The sequence below is a fragment of the Lissotriton helveticus genome, chromosome 3_1, assembly GCF_964261635.1.
Source record: "Lissotriton helveticus chromosome 3_1, aLisHel1.1, whole genome shotgun sequence".
Lineage (NCBI taxonomy): Eukaryota > Metazoa > Chordata > Amphibia > Caudata > Salamandridae > Lissotriton > Lissotriton helveticus.
In genome coordinates, this window is record NC_136061.1 from 345581474 (window position 1) to 345607875 (window position 26402).

The 26402-nt window shown below is 48.7% G+C and overlaps 1 protein-coding gene across 5 annotated transcripts in view; it reads right to left on the minus strand.

The window, feature by feature from the left end:
* ABR (ABR activator of RhoGEF and GTPase) overlaps nucleotides 1–26402 on the minus strand; it is a 1246002-nt gene that overhangs the window by 124881 nt on the left and 1094719 nt on the right. Inside the window, exon 1 of one of the 5 annotated variants that reach the window (XM_078680003.1) lies at nucleotides 23353–23653. The exons of the other annotated variants lie outside the window; for them this stretch is intronic. Within the exon in view, the coding sequence (XP_078536129.1) occupies nucleotides 23353–23502 (150 nt within the window). The 5' untranslated portion in view covers nucleotides 23503–23653. Of the gene's footprint in view, nucleotides 1–23352; nucleotides 23654–26402 lie in introns of those variants that run through there. 5 annotated transcript variants of the gene reach the window in all.

Consider the following 26402-nt stretch of genomic DNA (forward strand, 5'->3'; position numbering starts at 1 on the left):
TGCCTATTGGCTTGAGCCACATTATACTTGTGGGCTATTTTTTAGCATTAGTTTTTATTATTGAATTTTTATTCATGCTCGTTTATAAATGGATTCTGCTCTCATGTGATGGCACTTCTGTTATCTTATTTAGTCCGTTCTCGGATCATGGGGGGGTGTTGTATAGCTCCTATATATCCTTATATCGTGTTAAGTTAGCATAGGTACATTTGAGATTTAAACGCCATTTTTCCTTTCTTGCAACTTCTGCACACGACCCTCATTTGTTGACTTAGCTTTCAACCTAGTAGTTTGCCGTGGTGAATGTGAGAATAATATGTTATTGCTCTGATATCTGCTTTGTTTAATAAAACATGTCTGCACGGAGAGTGCTGAAGTTTCAGGAGCAACACGATATGGAATTGTTATGAGGTCTGATCTTCACGCCTTCATAGTCATAACACAAGTGCAGCCTTTGCCAACTTGGGCTTGAGGCGGGATTGATATTGCTTTGCACGAGAATTGTTAACACACTTGATGCGGTGCACATGCAGAGAGAGCTGGTGTATGCTGATGTGATTCCTTCAAGCTAGGACACTAAGGTATGGGCCCGCCCTAAAACAACCCAAAGAGACCTTCTTAGATAATAATATAATATATGTGTTAGGGAGGGTGAGATATAAGTGTTGTTAACTCTTATTCATTACAGCATGTTAACATGCTGTCACCATTCGCTTTTTATGTCTTAGTAACTATGCTGATAATTTTGCTACTGATAATAAGTATACTTGTATTATCAAAGATACTGCGCCTGAGAAGACGGCATTAGTAAATAAACATTTCAAATGCACATGTGTCTTCTTTACTCCATGTTCTGGTTTGTAATGATAATATAACGAAAGAGTGTTCATGAGTCCCACGTACCCTGAGGTACTGTAAGTTCATGTTCTGGTTTGTCTAAACATTGGGTGTTTGATATGCCCAATGAGACACTGTAGCTAGCTAGGTAAGGGGTGAGTTGGTTGCTAAGGTAAGTTTTGGGACATCCTAATTTGCCGAGGTTCCACTCCTCTGTGCACAGTTCTGTGTGAGTACAGAAACCCTGCAACACAGGTAATTTTAAAAAAAAGCACGACGTGGCCAGAGCTAAAAAAAAAAAAAACTTAAAAAAATACGTATTACAAAGCTTATCACTGCACGCATCTCCATGTTTTTAATTGGCTGAGGCTGTTACCTCGTCCTGCAACCCTCTCACCATATGTTGGTTTTTCCCCAACAAAATGTGAGAGTGCTTTAAGGAACGAGGCTGTAAAGTGGGAGGGAGGTTGGACACAGGTGGGTGGACAACACAGGAGAGAGGGGTTGGGGCGAAGACTCGGATAAAGGTGGGTGGGCGGGAAGGGCTGGGAAAAGCGCATAGACAACCCAGAGTGGGCGGTGGTTACTGGTGTGGTGGGCACATGGACAACAGAGTGTGCGCTGTGGGCAAGCACACAGACAGCGGAGAGTGTGCACAAGGGGCTGGGGGCAAGCACATGGAAAATGTGTTGGTGGGCAGGAGGGGCTGGGGTAAGCACAGAGACTAGAGACCAGAAGATGGGCTTTTCAGGGGCAAACAGATGGACAGCGGTCTAGGGCAGGAACACAGAGTGGGCAGAAAGGGCTGGGGGAAGCACACAGACAATGGAAAGCGGGTAAAGTGGCTGGGAAGCACACGGACAACGGAGGGGAGACAACAGAGGGTGGCCATGAGGGGCTGGAGGGGAAGCAAATGGACAAGCAAACAGAAAACAGAGTGGCGGGAGGAGCACAAGGGCATGGACAAGGTTGGGCAAGTGGGAACAGCTGGGTGCGGCACACAGAGAAGTGATACAGCTAAAAATAACACACACACTCTTGAAGAGTACTAAAACAAAAAGAAAAAAGTGGCGCCTGAAATATCAAGCAGTCGAATGGCACCATAATGCGTCCATACTCTAGGGGAGGGACAAACACAAGAACAGGATGGGTGACTATAGCAGCTGACAAATAAGAAGCAAGCAAATGGGAGTGACAATGAAGCCAACCAACGGTAAGCGATGGGAGGCCTCTAAGGTAACAGGTCTCGCAAGAGATAGCCCAAATGAGGACTTAGACATGACCTAAAAAGAGAGCACAGGTCAGAGAAGAGGGGCACTAAACAGTCAATATAAACCTATAATTGCATGGCTTACTTAAAAAAAAAATCATTAAATAGGGAACAATAAATACAAGTCTGAAAAGACACTTGTAAACTATTTAAATATAGTTTCAGATATCAATGCTATTTCATTAATTTACATTCTAAATACCACTTTGATGTGTGGGTGTTGTCCCTTTTGTGTAAAGTCCCTTTTGTGTGTATAAAAGTTCCTAGCTGTTTGTATCAATTAGCCCATAGCACCAGTTTGGCGGGTCCCCACATTTGTGATCAATTTTTTTGTCTTTCATTTTAAGTTGTGTTAATGACCATTAATTGAAGAAGCCAAAGGAACACCAATTCAAGCCCCTCCCTGGAACCACAAATTAATATCTAAACTGGTCGCCAAACCACAGTCTTAATAAATCCAGACAAAGCTCTTTGGGACCATAACTGTTTTATTACTGCTTGTTGTTTTCTCATTTTTATCGCTCTACAATTTGCAGCATTTATATAACATATACTCCTTTCAAATCAATAAATCTGTCTAGATATTCATTAACATTTTAAATAAAAGATTATTTTGCTAGATTTAGACTCATTCCCTCACCAATGAACGAGGCTTTGAAAGCCTGTCCAATGTATACTAGTGAGTCTAGCCCCTGGCATCCCGGTCAGCAAATATCTTTGAAAAAGCCTGCACCATATCAAAGTGTTTGCATGTTTAATAGTAGCCATGGTAGATGAACATGCGAGACTTCACAAGAAGTGACAAAGTGCTTCCGCCACAAAAACAATGCAGAACAGTCGGGTCACACTGGAAGTGGGTGAATAATTTCTAAAAGTGAACTATTGTGATGGAATATCACTACTTACAGCAGGGTAACACCGTGAAGAATCTTACAAAGTAATCCACAAGTTCTTTCATGGTCCATAAGCATAAAAACTAGTATTAAAATATGTATATAGCAAATGTAATGATGCAATGAATCACACAAAAAGTACATCTTATAATCAATAGCCAACCAGCACTACTCTTCTCTAAGCTTCCTTTTTTTTGGGTCATTCTGAAATGCCACTCATTTGGTACTTTCACCAACTTGCGTCAAACAAATTAGAAGGAACAATTACTTCCCTCACAACTAAGTCCCTCCACCAATGACAACTCAACAGAAACCTTAACAAAACTTGGTCATGGCACTTTGCTCCTTGGCCCTCTATTCTTTAGAATGCACTCAAGGCAGACTCTACACACATCATCTGCCTTCTCGGCTTCCATCTTTGTTCCCATTCACACACCCCTTCAACACTGTTGGCACTGTTCATGGATTTCTCCAAACATTACTTGTCATCCTTCTCTCTACTACTCTTTACACTCACTAAGGGTGTGTGGGGCAATGTGCTGTTGCTATCCTCCTCTTAAGAATATTTCTACCTAAAGTGTATCTCATGAAACACAGATGCCAGCTAACCTCTTTACAGATCTGGCTGCCTTCAGGGAGTAACCATGTGTCAAACCCTCAAGGTACTGCGGTCAGCATGTATCACAAATGCTTGATTCCCATATGAAGTATTTGAAATGCTCAACAGACATGCCAGAGTTAAATACTCGATGACCGAGTAACTCTGTTCGAAAAAGGTATGAGATGTAAATACTATAGTACGCTCATCTCACCCTTACATGTAACAAAGAAAAGCAGCTAAAGATTATGCAGTGACATCTAAAGTACCTTCAAGTTCAAATGACAGCCATACATGCTCAAATGTGGGGCTGCCACTTAAGGCCACTGAGGAATGCTCCAGTGGCATTTAACCCTTCAAAGCGCCACCTGAGGCAGAGAAACAGAGACCCTTGATGGAAACTAGTTCCACCTGAACTACCTGCTGCGGGAGTCTGTACCACGTGAATAAAATCTTATTAGAAGCTTCCAAACAATGCTCCATATTATTAAACAACATACATGGAATGCCTTTCTTAAACAGTTCAACAGAGGCTCAACCTTATCACAGATCTGGAATGATACTTGCATGGGCCAAGAAAAACAAACTAGCCAATCCCTCTGCCCTTTGACACTGGATTAGCAGCAGCAGATACTAAACTAGGTGTGGGCCTAATATGGGACAATCATCACATGGCAAAACACTCTAAATTCTTTTAGTGCCCGGGAATCTTTATGAAGTTCAATCTGGTCATCGATCGCTTCCAGGTCCAATATGGAAAAATATCTGACACCTGGAGACAAACAGTCCGAGTACCTTCACTGAGACGACGGAGGCCTGCATGCATTCCTAACTTCTTGTTTTTTTCCGGAGTCAATACAATGTGGAATATGCAAAGCAGTCACGAACATTTTAGAATCTGATTCCTGCACATCCACAGATGAACTAAAGACATGATTTGCACCATGCACCTAATAGGCATTGATCAGGATTCTTTTTACAGCACTTCCCATGATTCTTTTTTACTTCAATGTTGAAATACTTTCAATTTCCCGAAATGTGGTACACAAACATGTTAAATTCAGATACCATTAGTGGTACTGTCACTCAGTACGAAAACCTATCCGGCAACACTGATCACTGGCAGCTATAAGGATCTCTGGTCCTGACACAGGTCCTCGTATCTGGCACTAAGACAAAAGGTGATGGTGAAAGGACAATTCATTTATAGACCACTCTCTTTACATCTCTGAAGGTACTGCACCTAGTTAGTCAATGAAGTAACGGGTCCTGGGCGCTGTGAGGCCTACCTTTTCAATCTTTAGTGTCCAGTAATTCCATAGCAGTACGGAGTGCTTTCTTTACAGACGTCTCATGAATAGAGTTCTAACAGCAATGCAGCAACAGGAGCACTGCAGTTTACCTGGGACATTCCATCAACGCCCAGATGGCCTCCGATGCATGGTTGTGTGTTTACCCCACAAATGCAAGTCCTGTACATGGGATATGTGCTTATGAACAACTGTGCTATTCGTCAAGAGTACTTAAGACATCCATGTACTGAAGCCATTGGCTGCTCATTGCTGCCTTTCTCTTTTTCCCCTGTCTCGGTTGGCTTCCTAGGAAACCTTCCTCAGGGTTTTGAGTAGAGAGAGACAGAATGTAGGATAGGATAAAAACGGCCTTTGTCAGGTCTGCATGACTCCTATTCTATAACCTTGCTTCGATTTCTGAATCCCTTCGACATACCCAGCCTATATTATATAAAACAATCCAAGGTTACCATATACTTCGTGTTGCTGGTCAGGAAGCTCCACATACAAGGTCTCTGGCTCTCCCCTTTTTTAGGGCTCGCCTGCTGATGCGCTTCAGCGCATAGCTGGCGAAGCTCTATAGGGGCTTATCCAGTGTTTATCCACCACTGGCGATTCCACTGGCGATTCCTTCAAGTGCATGTGCTTTTTAGGTCATTGCGCTTGCGCAAGCCCTAAAAAGCGCGTGCACAATGCCACCAGCCGCCTGCCTGCCTGCCTCGCATTACCACATCAAAGGCAGCCCTCCGAGCGCATTTCTCACCCCCTAATTATTCACGGCCGGCCGGCAGGCACATCAAAGGCTGCTGCTGCCCTGACTCGCATTTCTCCTCCCTCCTCCCCTATCACTGCCCAGGCCGGCCGTACTTTCTCTTTACAAGGGCGCCCATTCCTGAATCACTTGAAATCTCTCCACATTATTTGCATTTTGTTAATTAAAAAAATTAACTTCAACACAGCGTTGCACATTTTTCTCGACTTCGGAAGGATGAGTCCCAATCTCATTTGTACAAAGTGTTGTAATGGGATTATTGGAGAGTTAGAGAAACGTGCTCACAAGTTACATTTTTATGCAAATCATCTGAGTAAATAAACAATAGCATGGTGCCGTTTGCGTCCTTGACTTGATCTGGTTTTTATTTTTATTTTGCTATTATTCTCACAAAGGCTAAGAAGGTCTGCCTACTTTAGTATTAAGTGCTATACGTCGCATAAGCAACAGCTAACCATTCACTCACCCACGCAACGCCACTCACCCACGCAACGCCACTCACCCACGCAACGCCACTCAAACGCAACGCCACTCACACACGCAACGCCACTCACACACGCAACGCCACACACGCAACGCCACACACACACGCAACGCCACACACACACACACACACATGCAACGCCACTCACACATGCAACGCCACTCAACCACGCAACGCCACTCACACACGCAACGCCACTCAACCACGCAACGCCACTCACACACGCAACGCCACTCAACCACGCAACGCCACTCAGCCACGCAACGCCACTCAGCCACGCAACGCCACTCAGCCACGCAACGCCACTCAGCCACGCAACGCCACTCAGCCACGCAACGCCACTCAGCCACGCAACGCCACACACACACGCAACGCCACACACACACGCAACGCCACACACACACGCAACGCCACACACACACGCAACGCCACACACACACGCAACGCCACACACACACGCAACGCCACTCACACATGCAACGCCACTCACACATGCAACGCCACTCACACATGCAACGCCACTCACACATGCAACGCCACTCACACATGCAACGCCACTCACACATGCAACGCCACTCACACATGCAACGCCACTCACCCACGCAACGCCACTCAACCACGCAACGCCACACACACACGCAATGCCACACGCAACGCCACACACACATGCAACGCCACTCACACATGCAACGCCACTCACACATGCAACGCCACTCACACATGCAACGCCACTCACACATGCAACGCCACTCACACATGCAACGCCACTCACACATGCAACGCCACTCACACATGCAACGCCACTCAACCACGCAACGCCACTCAACCACGCAACGCCACTCAACCACGCAACGCCACTCAACCACGCAACGCCACTCACCCACGCAACGCCACTCACCCACGCAACGCCACTCACCCACGCAACGCCACTCACCCACGCAACGCCACTCAGCCACGCAACGCCACACACCCACGCAACGCCACACACACGCAACGCCACACACACGCAACGCCACACACACACGCAACGCCACTCACACACGCAACGCCACTCACCCACGCAACGCCACTCACCCACGCAACGCCACACACACACGCAACGCCACACACCCACGCAACGCCACACACCCACGCAACGCCACTCAGCCACGCAACGCCACTCAGCCACGCAACGCCACTCAGCCACGCAACGCCACTCAGCCACGCAACGCCGCTCAGCCACGCAACGCCGCTCAGCCACGCAACGCCGCTCAGCCACGCAACGCCGCTCAGCCACGCAACGCCGCTCAGCCACGCAACGCCGCTCAGCCACGCAACGCCGCTCAGCCACGCAACGCCGCTCATCCACGCAACGCCGCTCACCCACGCAACGCCACTCAGCCACGCAACGCCACTCAGCCACGCAACGCCACTCAGCCACGCAACGCCACTCACCCACGCAACGCCACTCACCCACGCAACGCCACTCACCCACGCAACGCCACTCACCCACGCAACGCCACTCACCCACGCAACGCCACTCACCCACGCAACGCCACTCACCCACGCAACGCCACACACCCACGCAACGCCACACACCCACGCAACGCCACACACCCACGCAACGCCACACACACACGCAACGCCACACACACACGCAACGCCACACACACACGCAACGCCACACACACACGCAACGCCACACACACACGCAACGCCACTCACCCACGCAACGCCACTCACCCACGCAACGCCACACACCCACGCAACGCCACACACCCACGCAACGCCACACACCCACGCAACGCCACACACACACGCAACGCCACACACACACGCAACGACACACACACGCAACGCCACACACACACGCAACGCCACACACACACGCAACGCCACACACACACGCAACGCCACACACACACGCAACGCCACACACACACGCAACGCCACTCACCCACGCAACGCCACTCACCCACGCAACGCCACTCACCCACGCAACGCCACTCACCCACGCAACGCCACTCACCCACGCAACGCCACTCACCCACGCAACGCCACTCATCCACGCAACGCCACTCATCCACGCAACGCCACTCATCCACGCAACGCCACTCATCCATATGCAAAACGAAAAATGTCAAACTCTTCTATTGCGAGACCTATTGCATTTTCAATGCTTGTTTCTCTCTCCAACCAGGCAAGCTCAGGACCAAAGCTGCAAACAAAGTTTCATGTTGGACAACGCAGTGCAGTAAAACGCTATGTCGATTATGATCATCGTAAATACCGTAAAAGGACCTGCAGGGCTGTCACCTTAATGAAAACCATGAAGTGTACAGCTACCTCTCACACCTTTTCATCTACTTCACAGCTAAGTGCTGTGTCCCAAAACACGATAACCACATCTCTGTGGTCATCACGCATGACACGTCCCAGTGAGGATCACAAAACAAAGACAACAACCTTCCAATAACACACCCTTCATGGTGTAGCCTGCTGCCCATGTAGGCAAGTGCTCGACAGAGTAGTAAACGCCATGTAAATACTGCAATACAATCAAGCAATTTTGTTTTGGTGCATCAAGACTTATACTCTTATGACGCAAGACCCATTTTGCACGTGGTTCTTCTTAACATTCAACTTCGAGGATGAAGTGAGCCACACATATTTGTGATCAGGAGGTTGCACAAGGATTAAAAGGGGTGTCCAATAAAGTTCACTGCAGTAGTCAATCTACGAACGAGCCATTATAAAGAGAAGGGCAATGCAGTGGCTTATCACAGTAACACAACATTCACTTGGAATTGCCAAAGGTGTCACAAAATATTCTTAGTCACATTACTTGGGATAAAATGACAACAGTGAAAGTAATAGGGCTCTCAGATTTCTGACAGAACTTGACGGAGTCTGATTACATGTATGGTTGGGACCAACTGAACACGAGCACTAAATTGCATCCAGAGCCTTTTATCTTGATGCCTATTTTGCTCCATGGAGGCACAACAGTCTAGGGTTCTCCACTGCTGTACAAGGAAGAGGCTCCCCTTGACAGCACAGTAGTTACAAGATCACTAGGCATATCTCTGACAAAACAGAGGTACTTATTTTTGGAACTCTTCTGCCAGCATGGCCTTCGAGTTGGTGGCCGGACACCTTTGGTATGCCTCCTACCCCCGCTACCAAAGTCAGGAACCTTGGCATCATCTTCGATGATGCCCTAAATTTTATGGACCATGCCAATAAAACGGTGTCTTCGGCACATTTAAAGCTTAAGATGATCAGGAAAATACATCCTTTTCTACCTGAATCAGCCATTAAGACACTGGTCACATCTCTTGTTTTGTCCTCCCTGGACTACTGTAATGGTCTCTTCCTAAATGCCCAAGCCAGAGTCATTACCAAATTACAGACCATTCAAAACGCCGCAGCACGCCTGCTTGCTGGCAAAACCAAATTTGAATCCATCTCCAATAGCATTAAAGACCTTCACTGGCTCACTGTGCAGAAAAGAATCCAATTCAAAGCCCTATGCATTGTGTTCAAGGCACTTAACAACCAAGGCCCCCAGTTTTTAAGAGACCAACTTCAATTGCACAAACCTTCCAGAGCCTTAAGGTCAGCCACCCTAAACCAATTAGTTACCCCACGTACCAAAACTGTCACCTGGGGCGATCGCCGTTTTCTGGTGGCCGCCCCCAGGCTTTGGAACACTCTGCCTCTCAACATCAAGCGAAGTTCCACCCTCCTTCAATTCCGTAAGCTTTTGAAAACCTGGCTGTTCACTCAATAGTCAATCAGCTCAGAGGCACTTACAAATAATTGGTTTACAGCGCCAAGACGCCCACGGGTATAAGCAGCGCTTTAGAAATGTTAAAAATAAATAAATAAATAAATACTGTAGAACAGTGCTTCCACAACGTGAATCACTTGGCGATTTTTTTAATTAATTATTTTTTAATACTGTTTATTTACATTTATTATTCAAAAAGGAAATCTGCTGCTTGCAAAAACGACCCCTTTTGGCTGGGACACAGTGCAGCTATGTGCAATAATAAGGGAGTAGAGCTATCGTACGATCATGAACATGATCTGATTTTTTAGTCCCAGGGACTTTCTTTGGATTGTGTTACAGATAATAAAATATGGGTATCGTTTGCTTCTGGACCCTGTTTGCGCAGAAGCTGAAATCGAGCTCATTCAAGAGATGCTACACAGATATCTCTAACCTTGACAAATTTGCATCATCTGCTTTACTGTTATTTTTGCTGATAAGTAGCCTTGACTGGAGTTCGGGGGTTGCAGCCTGCAGTGTCCTGGTCTTGTCAGCTACCCATGCCTCTCTTCAGAACCATAGGGAGACCAGACTACTAAGACAATTTGTAATTACTTGCAGGCCAGCTAGAAGGTCAGTAGGGCTAAGTGAGAGCCAGTCCCTCTTGGGAATGTTCTCATTGTAGACAGAGATGTGAAGAGGTAGAAATATGCTGGCAGCCAATGTGCTCTAGCATGATTTAAACAGTCCAATGCTTAGAACACACACATCACTGGGAACTACTAAAATCCAGCTTGCGACTCACCATTAGGCCACAACCCAAAATTTTGGAAATACTGCTCTTGAAAGTCCACCTTTTGCATGCATCTTTTCTCCAACCAGATACTGCTGATCTTGATGTGGGGGGAAAGTTATGTGACCCATTAGCCTCTGAGACCATACTTGTGAGGACTCAAAGGAACAAAGTACAACTAGAAATCTAAAAAGCGAAGACATGCAAACTCATGCAGGTTTGGTTGGTGCAGGACTTGGAAATGGACAGAGACTGCGGAGTTGTGGGTGCGAGTGTGACCGAACTCATCCAGGCCACAAAATAGCATTGAAGGACTCATCTGGTGAAGCAGACCAGCTTAAAATGGTCTGGCACTGGACTTGGGGAATATTTGTTTGAAATGGAAATTGAGTGGCACGCTAAGCTACACTGAGTGTGAACTAGTATAAGGAAAGAGGACTTTCCAAAGGAATAAAGGACTTAGGAGTTAACAACAAGGACTGGTCTAGCAGCTGAGGAGGGGTTACTGTCTACTGGCTTGACAGACTTGGAGAAAACAGAGACTCTGTGCGCAGTGGAGACGCACGCCAGAGACACTCCACAGGAAGTCTCTGAAGTTTGGAAGCGTTGAACTGTTCCTGGCTGTGCAAGGTGACTGACTCTCACGCAGCCTCTCTGGCCTGACTGAAAGCTAAAGGCAGCCTGGAGCTGGAGGCATGCTGTGTGACTAGAAGGGGTAGAAGCCTCAAGTGGCCACTGAGCAGAAACTTACACCGAATGTCCATAACGAATGGAAAAGCATGTGAAATGGCCGCCTTGTGTCTCAGGCCTGCACTAGTAAGGGGTAGACGAGGCTGTCTTAGACTAACAGGGTTTGCCTGACGATAAGCTAGGTATGCACAGTGACTGAAGAATTTGCCCCAGTGGGAACCCCTCCTCACTATAGAGACTAGGGTATTCTTGGCATACGCTTGGGAAGTCTTTACCCTAGCTACTGCTAAGGATCGCAGGAGGTGCAATACCTTTACTAAAGAGTATAGGGGATATAGAGTCTTTTTGCAGCACTCCACAGATCACGTAGCGGTGTCTGAGAGGACGGGATTAAGTATTCAATTGCTGGGTTTGATTGGATAGAATTGTTCTAAACCACTGCAGTCCCAGCCTTTCTATTTCACAGGAGGCCTTACGCCGAGTGAGACGGTTATGGAAATACTCTAGAAAAGGGTAAGCAGTTTTCCCAGAGAGGTCATTAGGGTGATGTGGTACCCCATTATAAGGTGACCACTATGTAGATAAAATCTGTAAGAAATGGCAGCTGAGAGACCGACCTAATATTTCCAAAGATTTAGAGTTCAACATTCTGCTTCTTTAGTAGGGAATTAAAGTGACGTGCTTATGTGTCTGTGGCACAACCAGGCATTAATGTTGCAGAGACTAATCTTTTGATAGCAGGGTCATGTGGACTCGCCAAGCTCGGTTGTTTTCACAGTGCAAGGATCCAGTGCCTCAGAAGAGGGTCACGGACTGCTCATGGCCTCATCTGAATCTGGCAAACGCTTGTGCAAGATGGGCACTGGCGGCATTTGAGGAAGGAGGGTCAGCCGGCTCGAGAATGGGGCAGAAGACGGAGACTGCATCATTAAAATAAGGCATCAGCACACCAAACAGCCTTTGAGACAGTGCTGCGTCAGACAACCAGAAATTAACCATCACACAGACGTTTCACGGAGTTCCAAAACAAAAACGGTATATCCTGTGACCGAAGCCATCTACAGGCAGGGTTGGATTGGGATTATAAATCGGCCCGTGCACGCTAAAAAAAAGTGGCCCAAGTTTGCACATTGCCCTTCCTCAAAACACTGCTTTGGCGAAGATTTATAAAAAGAAAGTGAGGGTGCGGAAGGGGGTCTCTGACAGAGGAATGTTTTATTAACTTTAATTAGATTTTTTTTTAATGCACAGATTAGTTCACACTGGTGAAACACACCTGAAAACAAGTGAGGCCACTTCTGCTCAGACCCCTTGCCCCTGCTCAATCTGCATACATTAATGGGCCGGCCCAGCGAGACACTGGGAGTGACACCTCTGCCCCTCTGGTAAAGAGGGAGGTCATAGAGGCGCATCTGCCTCCAAAAAGGCCAGTCAGGCACCCACTGTGCCGCTGGCGGCATCCAAACAACAAAGACACTGCCCAAATCGGCCCCCAAGCTGGATCTCGGATACCGGCCCCATGGTCATTGCCCGAGTGCCCGCCTTACCAAACCAACCCGGTCTACAGCTATCGACCACATAATGAACTCTCCTTCCTCGACAGCGCTGATGACCCTTCACGCGCACAGCTGAATCAGCAATGTCTGCCTACACTGGCCTCTGGAGGCACCTGCTGTGACATCACAGCCCCGGGCGCTCACGCGGTGAGTCAGCGGCTGGGAGTGCGTCTCTGCGGCCTACTGTACGCCACGCAGACTTGCGTCATCGAGGCACTTCCATCTCCTCTCATGCGGGATATGGAGATCCTGCCCCACAATAGTACACAGTCCACAAATAGAAGTCACCTCCTTTGGGGAAGCTTCAGCAAGAATGATCACAGCCCAGAACCAAGTATATCTTTTAGTTTCTGCGCCTCTTCCAAATGGGGGCTTTGGAGGGTGGGCAGCAGGCTCTGCCTTCGCCCCCACCGGGATCTTCAGACGGGTGGTAGGGTCCCAGGATGACAGGGATCTAGTGATAGGCCAGGGGATGGGGGGAGGGGGGGAGAGGGCAGTGATATAAGGTCAGTAGTGAGGGGGCAAAGGCCAACATTTGAAGTAGCTAGAAAAAGGCAACCACTGGTGTATGCACGATGTTTTGGGTACGTGGAGTTGGAGTGAGGCGAGTTCTCTTTTGGCTTTTGGTTTCTTCAGGGTTGCTTAGGGGAGGCGGGTGGAACGTATTTAAGATTTATAAGTGAGGCAGGGTTTTGAATTTGAGTATGCAAGGCTTAGTGCCAAGGTTTTAGACTGAGTCTTGTGCACCTGTTTCATTAAAGTGGCAGTTTCCACACTATTACCGTGAGTGTGTTCTTGGCTACGCCATCCCGCCTGAATATACAGTGGTGGAGAACACGCTTACTCGCGTCGTCAACATCTCATCAGCAGTGACACATGTGCGGGGTACTTACCAGCATTCAAGCTCTAAGCTCCCTTAATCATATCTGGGCTTTCAGCTATGTGGTAATAACTGTGCTACTTCCGTGAGCGCTAGGAAAGCTACTTGTTCACACAGACAGACCATAAGCTGTCGGACTACATGATTTCATAATGTGTATGTGGGAAGTAATAGGGACACAGGATCGCCAAAAATAAACATAATAAGCAGTGCCTGGAATTGTTTTGGCTACCTCAGCAGAAATGCTAGGAGAGAACGAGTGTTTTCCAGGCTGCTGATGGTTTCGACTTCCAATGTCCACCACACAAATCCTCCCAAAGGCACAACATGTACACAAGTGACCAGAGCCTGTTCATGTCTTAGCGTGCTCTACCTGGTCCCTTCAATCACATCCTGGAAACTGCAGATTCTAAACTCATTAAACATACAAAATAAATCACATGCGGTATCCATAACATAATACTTTTGACAGCTCACGTTTCTTCCACAAATCAGTTTCTACACACCCTCAAACAAATCAAAAGCTGCCTCCTAAGTACATCAGAATGGTTTGAGTAAAGCATGCTGAAGGTGTGGTGCACGTGCACTAGTGGTGGGGGCAGGGGGAATATTTACAACAGAAGCCCATGGGGTCCACGCTTCTCCTATCTACCATCCACTCTTCACGATGCATCAGCACAGCAGATGATTTTATTCCCGTACCCAGCTCCACTGCCAGACACAATCTCAGTCTGAATTTCAAAATGAGCTTAGTGCCTAGAAGGACTCTTTCAGTGTGGGTACGACAAGCTATTGAACAAGAGTACAAACAGGGCCCGCCATCCTAGAATTACAGAGTTTGTTGCCAATACCTGCTATACAATACTCACTGCCTCAAAATTCTCAGATCTCAACTACCACTTTCTTGTAAATAAGGGATTAGAAAATTAATCAATCATATCATTTATAAAGCGCACTACTTACCCGTGAGGGTCTCAAGGCGGTGGGGGTGCTGCTACCGCTCGAAGAGCCAGGTCTTGAGGAGCCTTCTGAAGGTTAGCAGGTCTTAGGTCTGCCGTAGGTGGGTGGGGAGGGTGTTCCTGGTTTTGGGAAACAATATACCCTCTGCACTGCATAATCAGTCTATGATGCCTGATGAAGAACTAGTGCTTCTCACCTCCCACCCACACACCGAAAAAGGAGCTGCAGGCCCTGTCTTCTTACTCCAAGCAAGTACATCTCACTGGGGCATGATCCAGTGGACTTCCTATACCACCCACTACCAAACCCCATACTCAGATCCACACTTCCTCTCTTTGAAAAAAAACATGTCTCTCCTAGAAAAATGTCCATCCTAGGGATGGGCTCGAAGTGTGAAGAAAAGTGCCATTCTGAGCACAATGTGTGTATCGACCGCCTACCACATCCGCCCCAAGCCAGCTCCTAGCGCCTCATTCCATGCGCAATGCGACAGGAACCTTAAATGCCTTTTTCATAGGGCTGTCCAGTACGATTCTGAGGCAAAACCCCATAAATGTCTCCATTAAGGACTTGCAAACATTTTACTGGCTGAGGGAAATCCCAATGGCTAATGCGCAGATGTTTCATGAAAACACAATATACACAAACAGAGAGTGCGCTCAAAGAGCACGCGCTCCTTGGTGGGTAATGTTTCAAGATTCCTGGTGGGTGGGCTAGCCCTGATGCCCTTTCCTTTACATTAACCTGTCAGATCTGTTTACGGTGTTCCACATTTCCGTTTTGTCACGCTACGTGCGCCAAAGGTCAGCGGCATAATGCAACTTGCAGAATGTGAAGATGGGCCCTTAGTCCCTCATATCTCACAGATAATCAGTGGTCTTGGGCTAAATGAGACTCCCTTGAAGGTTTGAGGGGCCCTTCAAGGGGCGGGGACCCACTTGCACCGCAGAGGCTGCGCTACGCCCCTACTGAGGGCCACTGGATGCCACCCATCATGCCACCTTTCTTGCAATCCTTTTCAAGCGCACAACAGGTCAAGTGTTTCCATGTGTCTCTGTGACATCACGTGCCACATAATCCAGCACCACTTTCACCACAATACTTTAAATCTCGGGTGCTACATAATCCAGCCCCATTCTCACCAACATACTTTGTAGCTTCATTGACATCAAGAGAATCACACTCCCAAGCATCTGGAATCTCGCCCTTCTTAGAGGGTTAGGAGGGTGAGAGTGTGCACAGTTGCAGCACGGAGCTATCACAAGGGCGCTGTACAAACAATCCCTCTTGAAAACTGCGGACATCCTCGGATGGGCACTCCAGAGCCAGGCCTCGAAGAGCCAAGCTCCTGGTTCCTAACGGCATCTTCTTGCATTTGCTACCATCCGGAGGCTGACCGAGTATCAAAGCGCCAAGTGACAACGTACTCAGCCAGCAAAGCACAAGAATCAATGTGTATTGTTACACGTGCATAGAACGCATAAGCATATATATCAGACTAAAAAGGGAGGGAGGCCACAGGTTAAACACATATAAAAAGGTACGTTTTATCTAATATGTAGGTAGGTCCCCCATAATGCACTAGCATAACCGACCCGAGGGCTCGACCAAACACAGCAGAAAGATTCTCGACAGAGATGAAAGGACTTTGATTTTAAATAAAACCAGAGCTTCACAAAAGACTGGCACGGGTGCAGTGCCGTTTTCACTCATGGCAGGTTTGAAGCTACCACCACCATCAGGGCCTTAGACCCGGCTCAGTCGTAGACCAACCACTGGCTCTTCGGGTACCAGTAACGGGAAGCTGCCGCCCAGAGTGGCCAAGAGGCTGCCGCTCTGACCCCAGACCTGCCTCACTGCAGCATAAGGAGAGCTCTCGGGGGACTGCGCCCGCCGGGCAGCAGCCGAGGGCAGCTGCGGGACAAGGGCCGCCATCTGCCATTCCGGGGTGTGCCGGGGATTTCTAGGCAAGAATGTGCTGACGCTCCACGGTGCCACCTGCCAGTTGGCATGCGCCCGTTTCCCGCTGCCGGGCCTTCTTGTGTGTAATGTCTGGGACAGATGACTGTAAGAGCTTTGGGTAATTCAGCAAAACAGCTGCACTCGATCTGCAAAGATATGAAGCCCATTCCCCAAGAATGTTGAAACTCCGGGATGGGGACTCGCCTCGTTTTTGTGGAGAAATTTTCAATAAAATAACTACATGCAAGAGAGAAAAAAACCCACATTTTTAGGGTGTTGAGACCTAAGGAGACCCAAGAAAAAAATGTATGGACCCTATTTCTAACTAACGAGTATTTTTAATGTCGAACACCAACGGGTTTGTGCTTGCAGTATTCTCAGCAGGGGCATAGCATCCATTGGTGCAGCAGGTGCAGCGGCACCGGGACCAGAAACCTGATGCGCTCACTGAACCCAGATTACTGCTGTTTTTCACAGGTCTACAGCGGCTGGGGGTGGGGGGGCTTGTCCTTCTTTGCGCTAGAGTCCACGGCACGCCGCTGTCTCGGCTGGAGAAAGGCCGCCACATTCTGCAGCAACTGAAGTGTGGGGATGCTCGTGAACCGGGCTCATTCTGCTGAGACCGGCGCGCACCCTCCTTCGGCCTCGGAGGCCAGACAGCAGATAACACAAGAAGACCAGTGGCGGGGACAGGCCGTGGGGCCCCTCTCTCACATCGCACCCACAACATGGAAGGACCTCGGGCCTCCCCGCAAATGGAACTCTCCCATCTCTCGGATTTCTACAAAAAGCTTAAGACCTGACTCTTCGACCAGATTGGCGGAGCCCTGCACCAGACCTGCTCGGCGCCAAGGTGCCCGGGTACCCTCACGGGGGATGTACCACAGCACAGAGTCCTCCGGAGAGCAAGGCCGGGGTTTCTGAGGCCTCAGCAGCGCTATCAGCACCCTGGAGGGCTCAGCTGTCCGCGGGGAATGCCCCTGCAGTGTGCCAAGATGGCGGACTGCTGGCCTTGCGGGTGGTCTGGGGTCCTGGAATGTGACGATGGCATGCTGGCCAGCCCCTGTGCCCTGCTCCACAGGCTGGAGCTGCGGCCTGAAGGGTGGGCACACACAGTATTAAGACCGGAAGTAACGAACACCTGCTCGGCAGTCAGCAGAAAATACCACCACCCCGACTGCTGGGAGCATGCGCAGCAAGCACTGGCTGCTACCAACCGCGTCAACGTTAACCCACTTATCTCATTAAATGTTTAGAACCTGAAATGCAAATAACATGAAAATATGGGCGTCTTCAGTGAGGGCAATGAAGACTAGATAACCAAGCATTAGCTAATTTACCGAACAGAAACTGATAGTGAGGCTAACTGTCTGGGGGCCTCTCCAGTCTTTACACACCCATTCATCAATAGCAATCGATCCATCCATTCACCAGTCATGTATCCCTCCATACTGCAAATTGTTCAATGTTGTCTTTTTTACAAGTATTTGCAGAAATAGCCATGCAGACCTCTACTCCTTAATCTGAGCCCTAGTTGCGTATCCGTCAGCTGCTGCAATAGGGCTGTCCATTCAGCTATATACAAACTTTACCCAACCACCTATTGACTCATCTAGAAATCACCCTAGAAACTATACATCTTCCACAAATCTAGCAAGAGGTTCCTCTATCCACCCACCAACCACTTATTCGTCTAGAAAGCAAGACCCTATGGATTCGGTATAAAAACATACCCATGTAAGCTGTTTGTAAGACATCCAGCAATCTGTTCAACCATGGCAATTTAGAGCCCTTTGGCAATCCAGTGATTTCACTATTAATATAGCAAAACAACTAGCGACATATAAAGGTTGCTCCCATTACATCTGTAATTTCAGTCTAGCAATCAACACGGTTTTAGAAATCTAGCCAACACATTGTTTACCCAGCCGCCTAGCAACCAAACATCCATTCATCTTATGAACACATCAGAAAACCTTTCGGTACCAACTATCTAATCCACAAATATAAATGTCTGGGGATCATAGTTTTGTTCAGAAGCCAGCAGCCAGTGCTGTCGAAGGCCGGGGTGCCGGATACTAATGCTGTGTAGTATTGATTTAACCTCGTGTCTCTTTAAACCACTAGCAGATGCTCCTGCCTCTTTATCTCACTCTTTTCACCCGTAATCTCCTGTGTCACTGTTTTTCCGTCTTTCTCTTCTTTCTTGTTCCCCCTTTTGTAGTTTTCTTCCTCTTGCTCAGGATCAATGTTTGTTGACGAGAAATAAGTGCTGATCCCCAAACACAAGTGCTGGTGAACCTCACCTGCAACTAACGGCTCAAATCAAGCACTAGCAAAACTCATCTAGCACCGGTGTCTATTCACCCATTAAAGGATACAGACGGAATCCTTTCTTCCATTTGGCTAATTTACTCAGTTCTCTGGATCTTAAGAAATACATTCATCCACCGAAGTATTCAGTTGTCTTTTCCATCTATAAATGTAATGATTTCTTCTGTTTTTAGCAGTTATACAATAATGAATCCATTCTTATCCAGCCAGCAGTGCATCAAACCACCCAATCAATTGGTCTAAGAATCCCAGTAATATAGTCACATATTTAAACTCCCACCATCTAGTCGCCTCCTTAAACACTCCACCTCTGATATCTGTAAATTGCTTTTTTTGCCATTGATTTACTCACTGTCCCCTTTTCTATCTCACTATGCGTGGAACTGCGCAACCATCCAGGCCTCATCCTCACTGACGCCCATCAATCTTATTCTCCTTCTGTTTACGAAGGTACCAAGTCATCAATCTGCCAAGTCACTCATACAACCATTTACTAAATTATCCACTTGTCATCTACTTACAAAATCACTGTACTAACTTTGTACTAAGCCCAATCCAAACACTGTCCCATCCTACCTTTAAGCCATTCATAAACCAATCTGACAGTCATCTGGCTATGGCTCCACTGGACATACCAGCGCCCTCAAGAGGTAGTCCATACATTTCTCAAATGTTTAGGACATAGTACATCTGTTCTGTAGCTGTGTTTTTGTTTTCATAGTTACGGGGATCACCTGACTGCTTAACACTTTCGACTACAGCTTATGGCATAAAGTTTCAAGAGTTAGTTTTGCATTAAGATTGACTGTTTGTGTACAGCACCCCTAATCGTCTCATTTATTGTAGCAGCCCTGCACACAAACATTAAACCAAGGGCACCCACTAGCACAGGGGCTTTGGCCTAACCTCAGTTTAACTGCAACATCCAACTTTTCAAACCCCGAACATTTCAAAGACTGGGGTATGTTGATCAAGATAGAGGGACAATATGACCAATCAGTGGTAACGAAGTCCTACGTCTCTTTTCAGAGAGCCACTCGTCAGTGCCTCATTTGTACAATAAATAAGGAAATAAACCAGGGAAAGCAAGTACCCGGCATTTGTGTTAGGAGCCTGTTGACCGTACTACTGAATGCCAGGATTGCCTAATACCAAGGTGGATCAATCTGGTTTTTACTCTTGCCTATTTCTTCCACCACCCTCTACTTCCGGTCTTGGTATGCCACTGTCGCAGGTACTTCTCTGCCTTTTCATTTTACATTTCTTTGCCTAGCTTTTTTCCTCCTTCATTCTCCTTTTTGCCCTGGGTCAGTGTCTGATGTCCTGGGGCCCTCTGCCTGCATGAATGGTGCACTGGTTTTCAGACATGAGAGTGGGACGCGCACACACACGTTTGAAATATAGGGGCAGTATACACCCCAGAGCATTTAGCCACATAAAAACAAGCTAGCATATGGCCTCCAATCCACTTGGTGTCAGAACCACACCACAAAGACGGACCGTTTCTCGTCAGGAGACTTGTGTGAGTGGGGCCGTGGCAATAGTGAGGGCTAAGTTCATTTGCTTCCTTTTTCACTCAAGGGTGCTTGTGCCGCTGCTTTGCTCAATAACACACCTGGTGCAGTTTGAAGCACTAGAGGCTTCTAGTCCTGAGTGACTCGCCGGGTTACCCCTACTCCTGTCCCCCCCCTGACTCCCCCCCACCGGAGACTCGTTTCCAGGTCACTCCTCTCTTTCGCTGACACCTGAAGGCAGGCCTTCCATCATGCAAGACAACTATTCTTTCGAAAACGCTTGACCTGCCACTGGCGGGGTCAAGGACCTCAGAAGTCGTCAAGATTCCGGGGGACAAGAAAAGGTCCCAGATGTCCAGCAAGCAGCTGAGTGGAAGCCTCGGCTGACCAGCTTGAGGTAATCGATACATGGCCAAAGAGGCCGAGCCACAAGGGGGCTCTGGGGAACTCTATCAGGGATACAAAAAAACAGCAAAGTTGTCCTTGTTGGGGGCGGTATCCCCCTCATTAAACACAGGTCACCACACAGCCAGCAGATGGCTCTGCGTTTCTGACGCTGCTGACCTGAATTGCACTCAATTCAGCCATTTTCTGTCTTTGATTTGCACCTTTATCTAAACAAAATTCTTCATGTAGTAGTTACACCGATACAAGTGTAATCAAAAGAAAAATGGCTACAATTCATAGAGCATTATATTCCTTTTCACAATCCTAGTACTTCCTCAAGCTCCACACATATTACACCGCAAAGGTCTTCGGGAGTCATGGGAGCTCGTAAGTGTAGCTTGTAGCATCTCTACCATTGGCGTTACAAGTGCATTTCCTGCATATTGACCTATAGGAACAATTCATACAGTATTTACAACCAGCAATCCACGTGTAAAACGCACACAGGTGCCTAGAATAGCACTCAATACATGTATGGAGTCAATGACACCAGGGAAGTGCGTGACCTCTGACCCCGAGAAAACAACGCTGCTCTTGCTTCTGCCACCCCCTCGGGTGTTCTCTTCAGCATGACAACAGCTGCTCCCCAGGCCTTTGTTACGGCAGAAAAACAGTGTCAGCAGCGCGCAGAGGCAGGTGCCCACCTGGGGCCAGCCCAGCCGGCTCCAGAGCAGCACCGAGGCGGCGCGCAGAGGTAGGTGCCCACCTGGGGCCAGCCCAGCCGGCTCCAGAGCAGCACCGAGGCGGCGCGCAGAGGCAGGTGCCCACCTGGGGCCAGCCCAGCCGGCTCCAGAGCAGCACCGAGGCGGCGCGCAGAGGCAGGTGCCCACCTGGGGCCAGCCCAGCCGGCTTCAGAGCAGCACCAAGCCGGCGCTTCCCGCTCCGACCCGGCTCCAGCGCAGATGCTTAGGAAACATTTCCCAGCCAGGCTGTGTTTTTAATTTAACTCGACACGAACAGCTTAAGCACACTAAAGCCCTTCCAAGGGCTGTCCTGTTGTGCAGGTCCCGTGGCTCGGCCAGCAGCGCCCTGAGCTCTTACACGGGTGCGTCACAGGAAGAGGCTGAGAAACGCACCCGGCGCACCGTGGCCTAACAAAAGCCCCCGTGGGGGGTGGGTGTTTGAGAGGGTAAGAGCTTTGGAGGCCCCTCCAGCCCTGGCAGGTCCCTGGCCGGAGAGCTCTGGTCTGTGTCCGGAGCGTGGACTGGGGGCCCATGCATGCAATTCACAGGGGGGGGGGGGCTTCAAGTGTCATTACATCACTGCCGGCGCGGCGGATACTGAGACATGTCTGCCCACCATCCAGCTGACATTCAGGTCATACTTCACAATCCACCGGAGTGCAAAAATGATCACCTGGGATGAAACCTCAAGAGGCAGCGCTGTAAATACCAGGGCTTTAAATCAAAGGTGGTCACCTTTTATTGTCTAATAATCATAAATTTGAAAATAAGCCAAACAGTGGGAGACACAGGGCCTCGTTTATGGGGACTTGGCGCAGGGCAATGCCACAAGTCTTCTTGCTGCGCTGTCCTACGCCAATGTGAAAGGGTAGGAATGCACTGTATTTATGAAATACAGCACATTCCGGTTCTTTCCCCTTGCATTGGTGCACAATTGGCTGCCTAGCACCAGCGCAGGCACCTGGCATGCAGGATTGCTTTTGTGCAGGAAGGGGCAACTTCGTGCAAAAAACACAATCCCAAGAGCCGTTGTCCTCTTTCAATGTGTGCTGCAGAATGCAGTACACATAGAAGAGGAAAAAATGAGGTGAAATACAAATAGTTCTCCTCATTACCCCTTCTTTGTGGAGGAGTGAGGTTTTGACGCTGCCCCAGGTTTACGTGAATAAGTAAATCTGGGGCAACGTCAAAATCCATGGGAAACCCCACTGCAACGCACATGGAACGCCTCCCTGGCGCAACGGAAGGCAACAGAGCGACTTGAGCGGCTTTCTCTTACTCCATAGCTATGTGGCCATGCAGAGCCACGCAAAATGGCTTGGTATGGTCTCATATATATATATATATATATGGTTGAGAGGTTTGCGCAACCAGAGAGTCAGAAAACGTGATGCTCTGACGGCACAAGCCTCCCATAAATAAGCCCCACAGTGTTCTAAGTAAACAAAAGGAAAACAAGTACATTCCCCTTTTGACTATTCCAGATACAGCGAGCTGTTTTACATGCTCAACAGAATGACCACGACCGATCTGCGTTGCCAACATATGTGTTCGTTCTCTCTCTCTCTCTCTCTCTCTCTCACACTCTCCCTAAAAGATCCCAGGCTGCCAAGAGGCAAGGGTTTAAAGGCACCTTCTGTCGCAGCAGCTTGTTGCGGACCCGGCCCCACAGCCGGGCCCCGGTGTTGGGGAGCCGCTTGGGCCCCACGTCCAGGCAGCAGTGCTCCACGCGCTCGCACACCGAGTTCAGGTTACAGTCCGGCTGGACCAGCACTTCCGTCATTGTGCGTCGGGACGCAGGGATGGACAAGGCTCCCGGTGTTAAAGAGCCGTGTGGACTGCGCGACCTCTGGCCTCGGGAGCTCCCGGCGGTCGGGGTGTCTCCTGGATGTGGCGGTGCGGGCTGCGCCTCTCCCGGCTGCGTCTCCAGACCTCTCCGCCAGATCCCTGCCGTCTACCCTGGGAAACTCGCGGCTGCCAACGCGTTTTTGGAGGCGGGACGGTTCAGATGTCCAGAACGAAAGAAAATCTCATGCTTGGAAAAAATCAGGCGGCAGCGTGGTGATGCTTCCTCGGCGATGCCAACGCCTCCTTCCAAGTCTGCGGCTTCCAGGAAACTCAGGGATTAGCCCTGGCAAATGACATCGAATCTGCAGCCTCGGGATCACTGTAGCGCTTAGACGCAGCGAGCATCCGGCCAGGCGCCAGGGAAGGCTTCCAGAGTGATGGCGAGAAGTGTCCCGACGGTGCCTGTGTGCTGGAGTGCAGCTCCGAGACGCACTGACGCAGCCGCTCTGTACCAGGTTGTGTGAGGCAGCAGATGCGCCTCGGCACCCAGAGGGAGCGGCCTCGCCCCCTCCTGCGTTAACTCTTTCGGCGCCGGCGCCTGGCACTGCTCATTAACAGGCACCCCCTTCGAAAACCTCTGTAGTATCCAGAACATGAAGTTTGACAGCATGTTAAACCCGGCCCAGCACCAGCAGGTAGAAGCCGAAGCGCAGAGGTTAACCCTTCACTCGCTGAACCCTTGCAAGAGTATCCCAGGACAATCCTTCAAGCATCTGCTCACAATGCATTGCGTGTTTGCATGCGACACTTATTAAAGATGATAAACCCTTCTTACATGCCCGCACTCCAATGGTTTTCGATGCCCCGTGATCAGTTCTTCACAGTGGCCCCAAGTTTCTACCTCCAACACGTTCCTCCTTCATCCACGAAGCGCCATTCACTTCGCAGCTGCACCGTAGGTCATGTTGTTATGTGTATTTGATAAAGCGCACGACTCACCCAGGAGGACATCTCGACAATGACAAAGATTTGTATATTTCTGACTTCCGAGTCTTGCTTTCAAAACACGTCTATTATGTAATATTTCTCACCTGGATGATGTGTTTAAAATACTCCCGAGAATACATCTGCCCACATCAGAGTCTAGGTTTACTCATCCAGGTGACATACTCACTCCTAAGACAGACGGTTACTTACAACCTGTAGGGGACATGTTCACACCTATCACTGGATGGACGGCTTACTGCAACAGGGTGAGGGTTGTTCCCTAAAAATGCACCCACAATTGTGCGTTGTTGTTTCCAGAAAGACCAGTTGTTCTGGGACGCAGACCACCAGTGGTCCCAGGCAGGCCTTCCACGAGACCGCTCCAGTTCACAAGGTGGACTCTATAGGAGCAGCTCTGAAGAGACGTACGGGAGCTGCTCATGCTGCTTCTGAGAAGCCTGCGGACCTCTGTCTAGCACTCACTCAGCACTAGCACCTCCTAAGCCTTCATCCAGCATTCACTTCCCGGATCTACCACTTGCCCACTGTGCACCGCTGCCAGCACCACTTCCTCTGCCTGCCATAATGCCTCTCTGTAGTGCCACAGCCTCACCCTTCAACACATCAAATGTTGCCCTTTCCTTCACCTATCACACCCCACCCTACCCTAGGCATGACGATGCACACTTGTACCCACCTACTGGTTCCCTGCCCTCCACTCCACTCCACTCCACTCCACTCCCTTCTCAGTGACTGACAGCTCCATCTCCTAGGGAGGGGCAGGAGAATAGCCAGAGCAGGTGATGTCTCTACAGAGGTGTGCGCGTGGGAGGGAGCGACAGAAAGGGATGGGTGTGGAAAGCAGGTGTGGGCTGGGAGAGTAAGTCTCCTGCTCCACTCTTTGCAACGTATCTCCCTTTTCTTGAACAAAAAGCTGCTTTCCGTGTTTTACTTCATCGTAATGTCTGATAGAGTCTCACCCGATTGTTTATCTGCGGCTCCAGGTCTCGCTCTTCCATCCTCAACCCTCGGGTCCTCTTTTCTTGGTCATTGGACTTTGCCTCATGCTTCTCTATCGGTGTTTAAAGTAGCTGAATCAAATGACACAAAACTGCTCTATTCCCGACAGTATACCGTCAACTCCCCACTACCAGGCACCTCCCAGTCCTACCACCACCCCATCTGCACGAAGTAGTACCTCCGTATATGGCAACAACTCCTAGTATGCAAGCACTTACAGAATCAAGCACGGTATACTCTACATTAGTAGGCAGTATTATTACCTCTACCAGTAACACATTTATTGCCCCATCAACAACCACTATTGCCTACTCAGTCCACATTATATGGCTCCACATCCAGCCATTTCTGCACCAGTCAATGCACTCTGTTTTAACCTCCAAAGACCCCCATATGTCTTGCAACAGTGCGTGGAAGGTACCATGCCTCGAATATCATTAATCTGCCCACTCACTTGGAATCGCTGACGTATTGCAATACTACAGGATTTTGTTATTTTTTATGAATTTCAGTCATTGCGAAAGAGGACTGGGAAATCTGGACCTCAAAGTCCATCACATCCACATAATTGTCTCCAAAATGTTTCCCTTGCTTGCCTTAAATAAGCTTAGGAAGGGCCACTTCCTGTAATCTATGCTCCAAATCCATAGCCATAGCCATTAAACCATGAACTCTCTCCAGTGTGTGCCAAAGAAATTTGATACAAAGGGTCGCCTCCCTGGGTTTACTGCAGTAGCACAGGCTCTACCCCTGGACTCAAAAGGGTTCTCCTTGTCCCAATCCACTCTACCGTGAGAGATGACAAGGCAGCTCAGCATCACACTATTAACAATCTGCTTCACCAGACACCAGGCACCCAAACAACGTCTCAGAGCAAACTGCTGCATT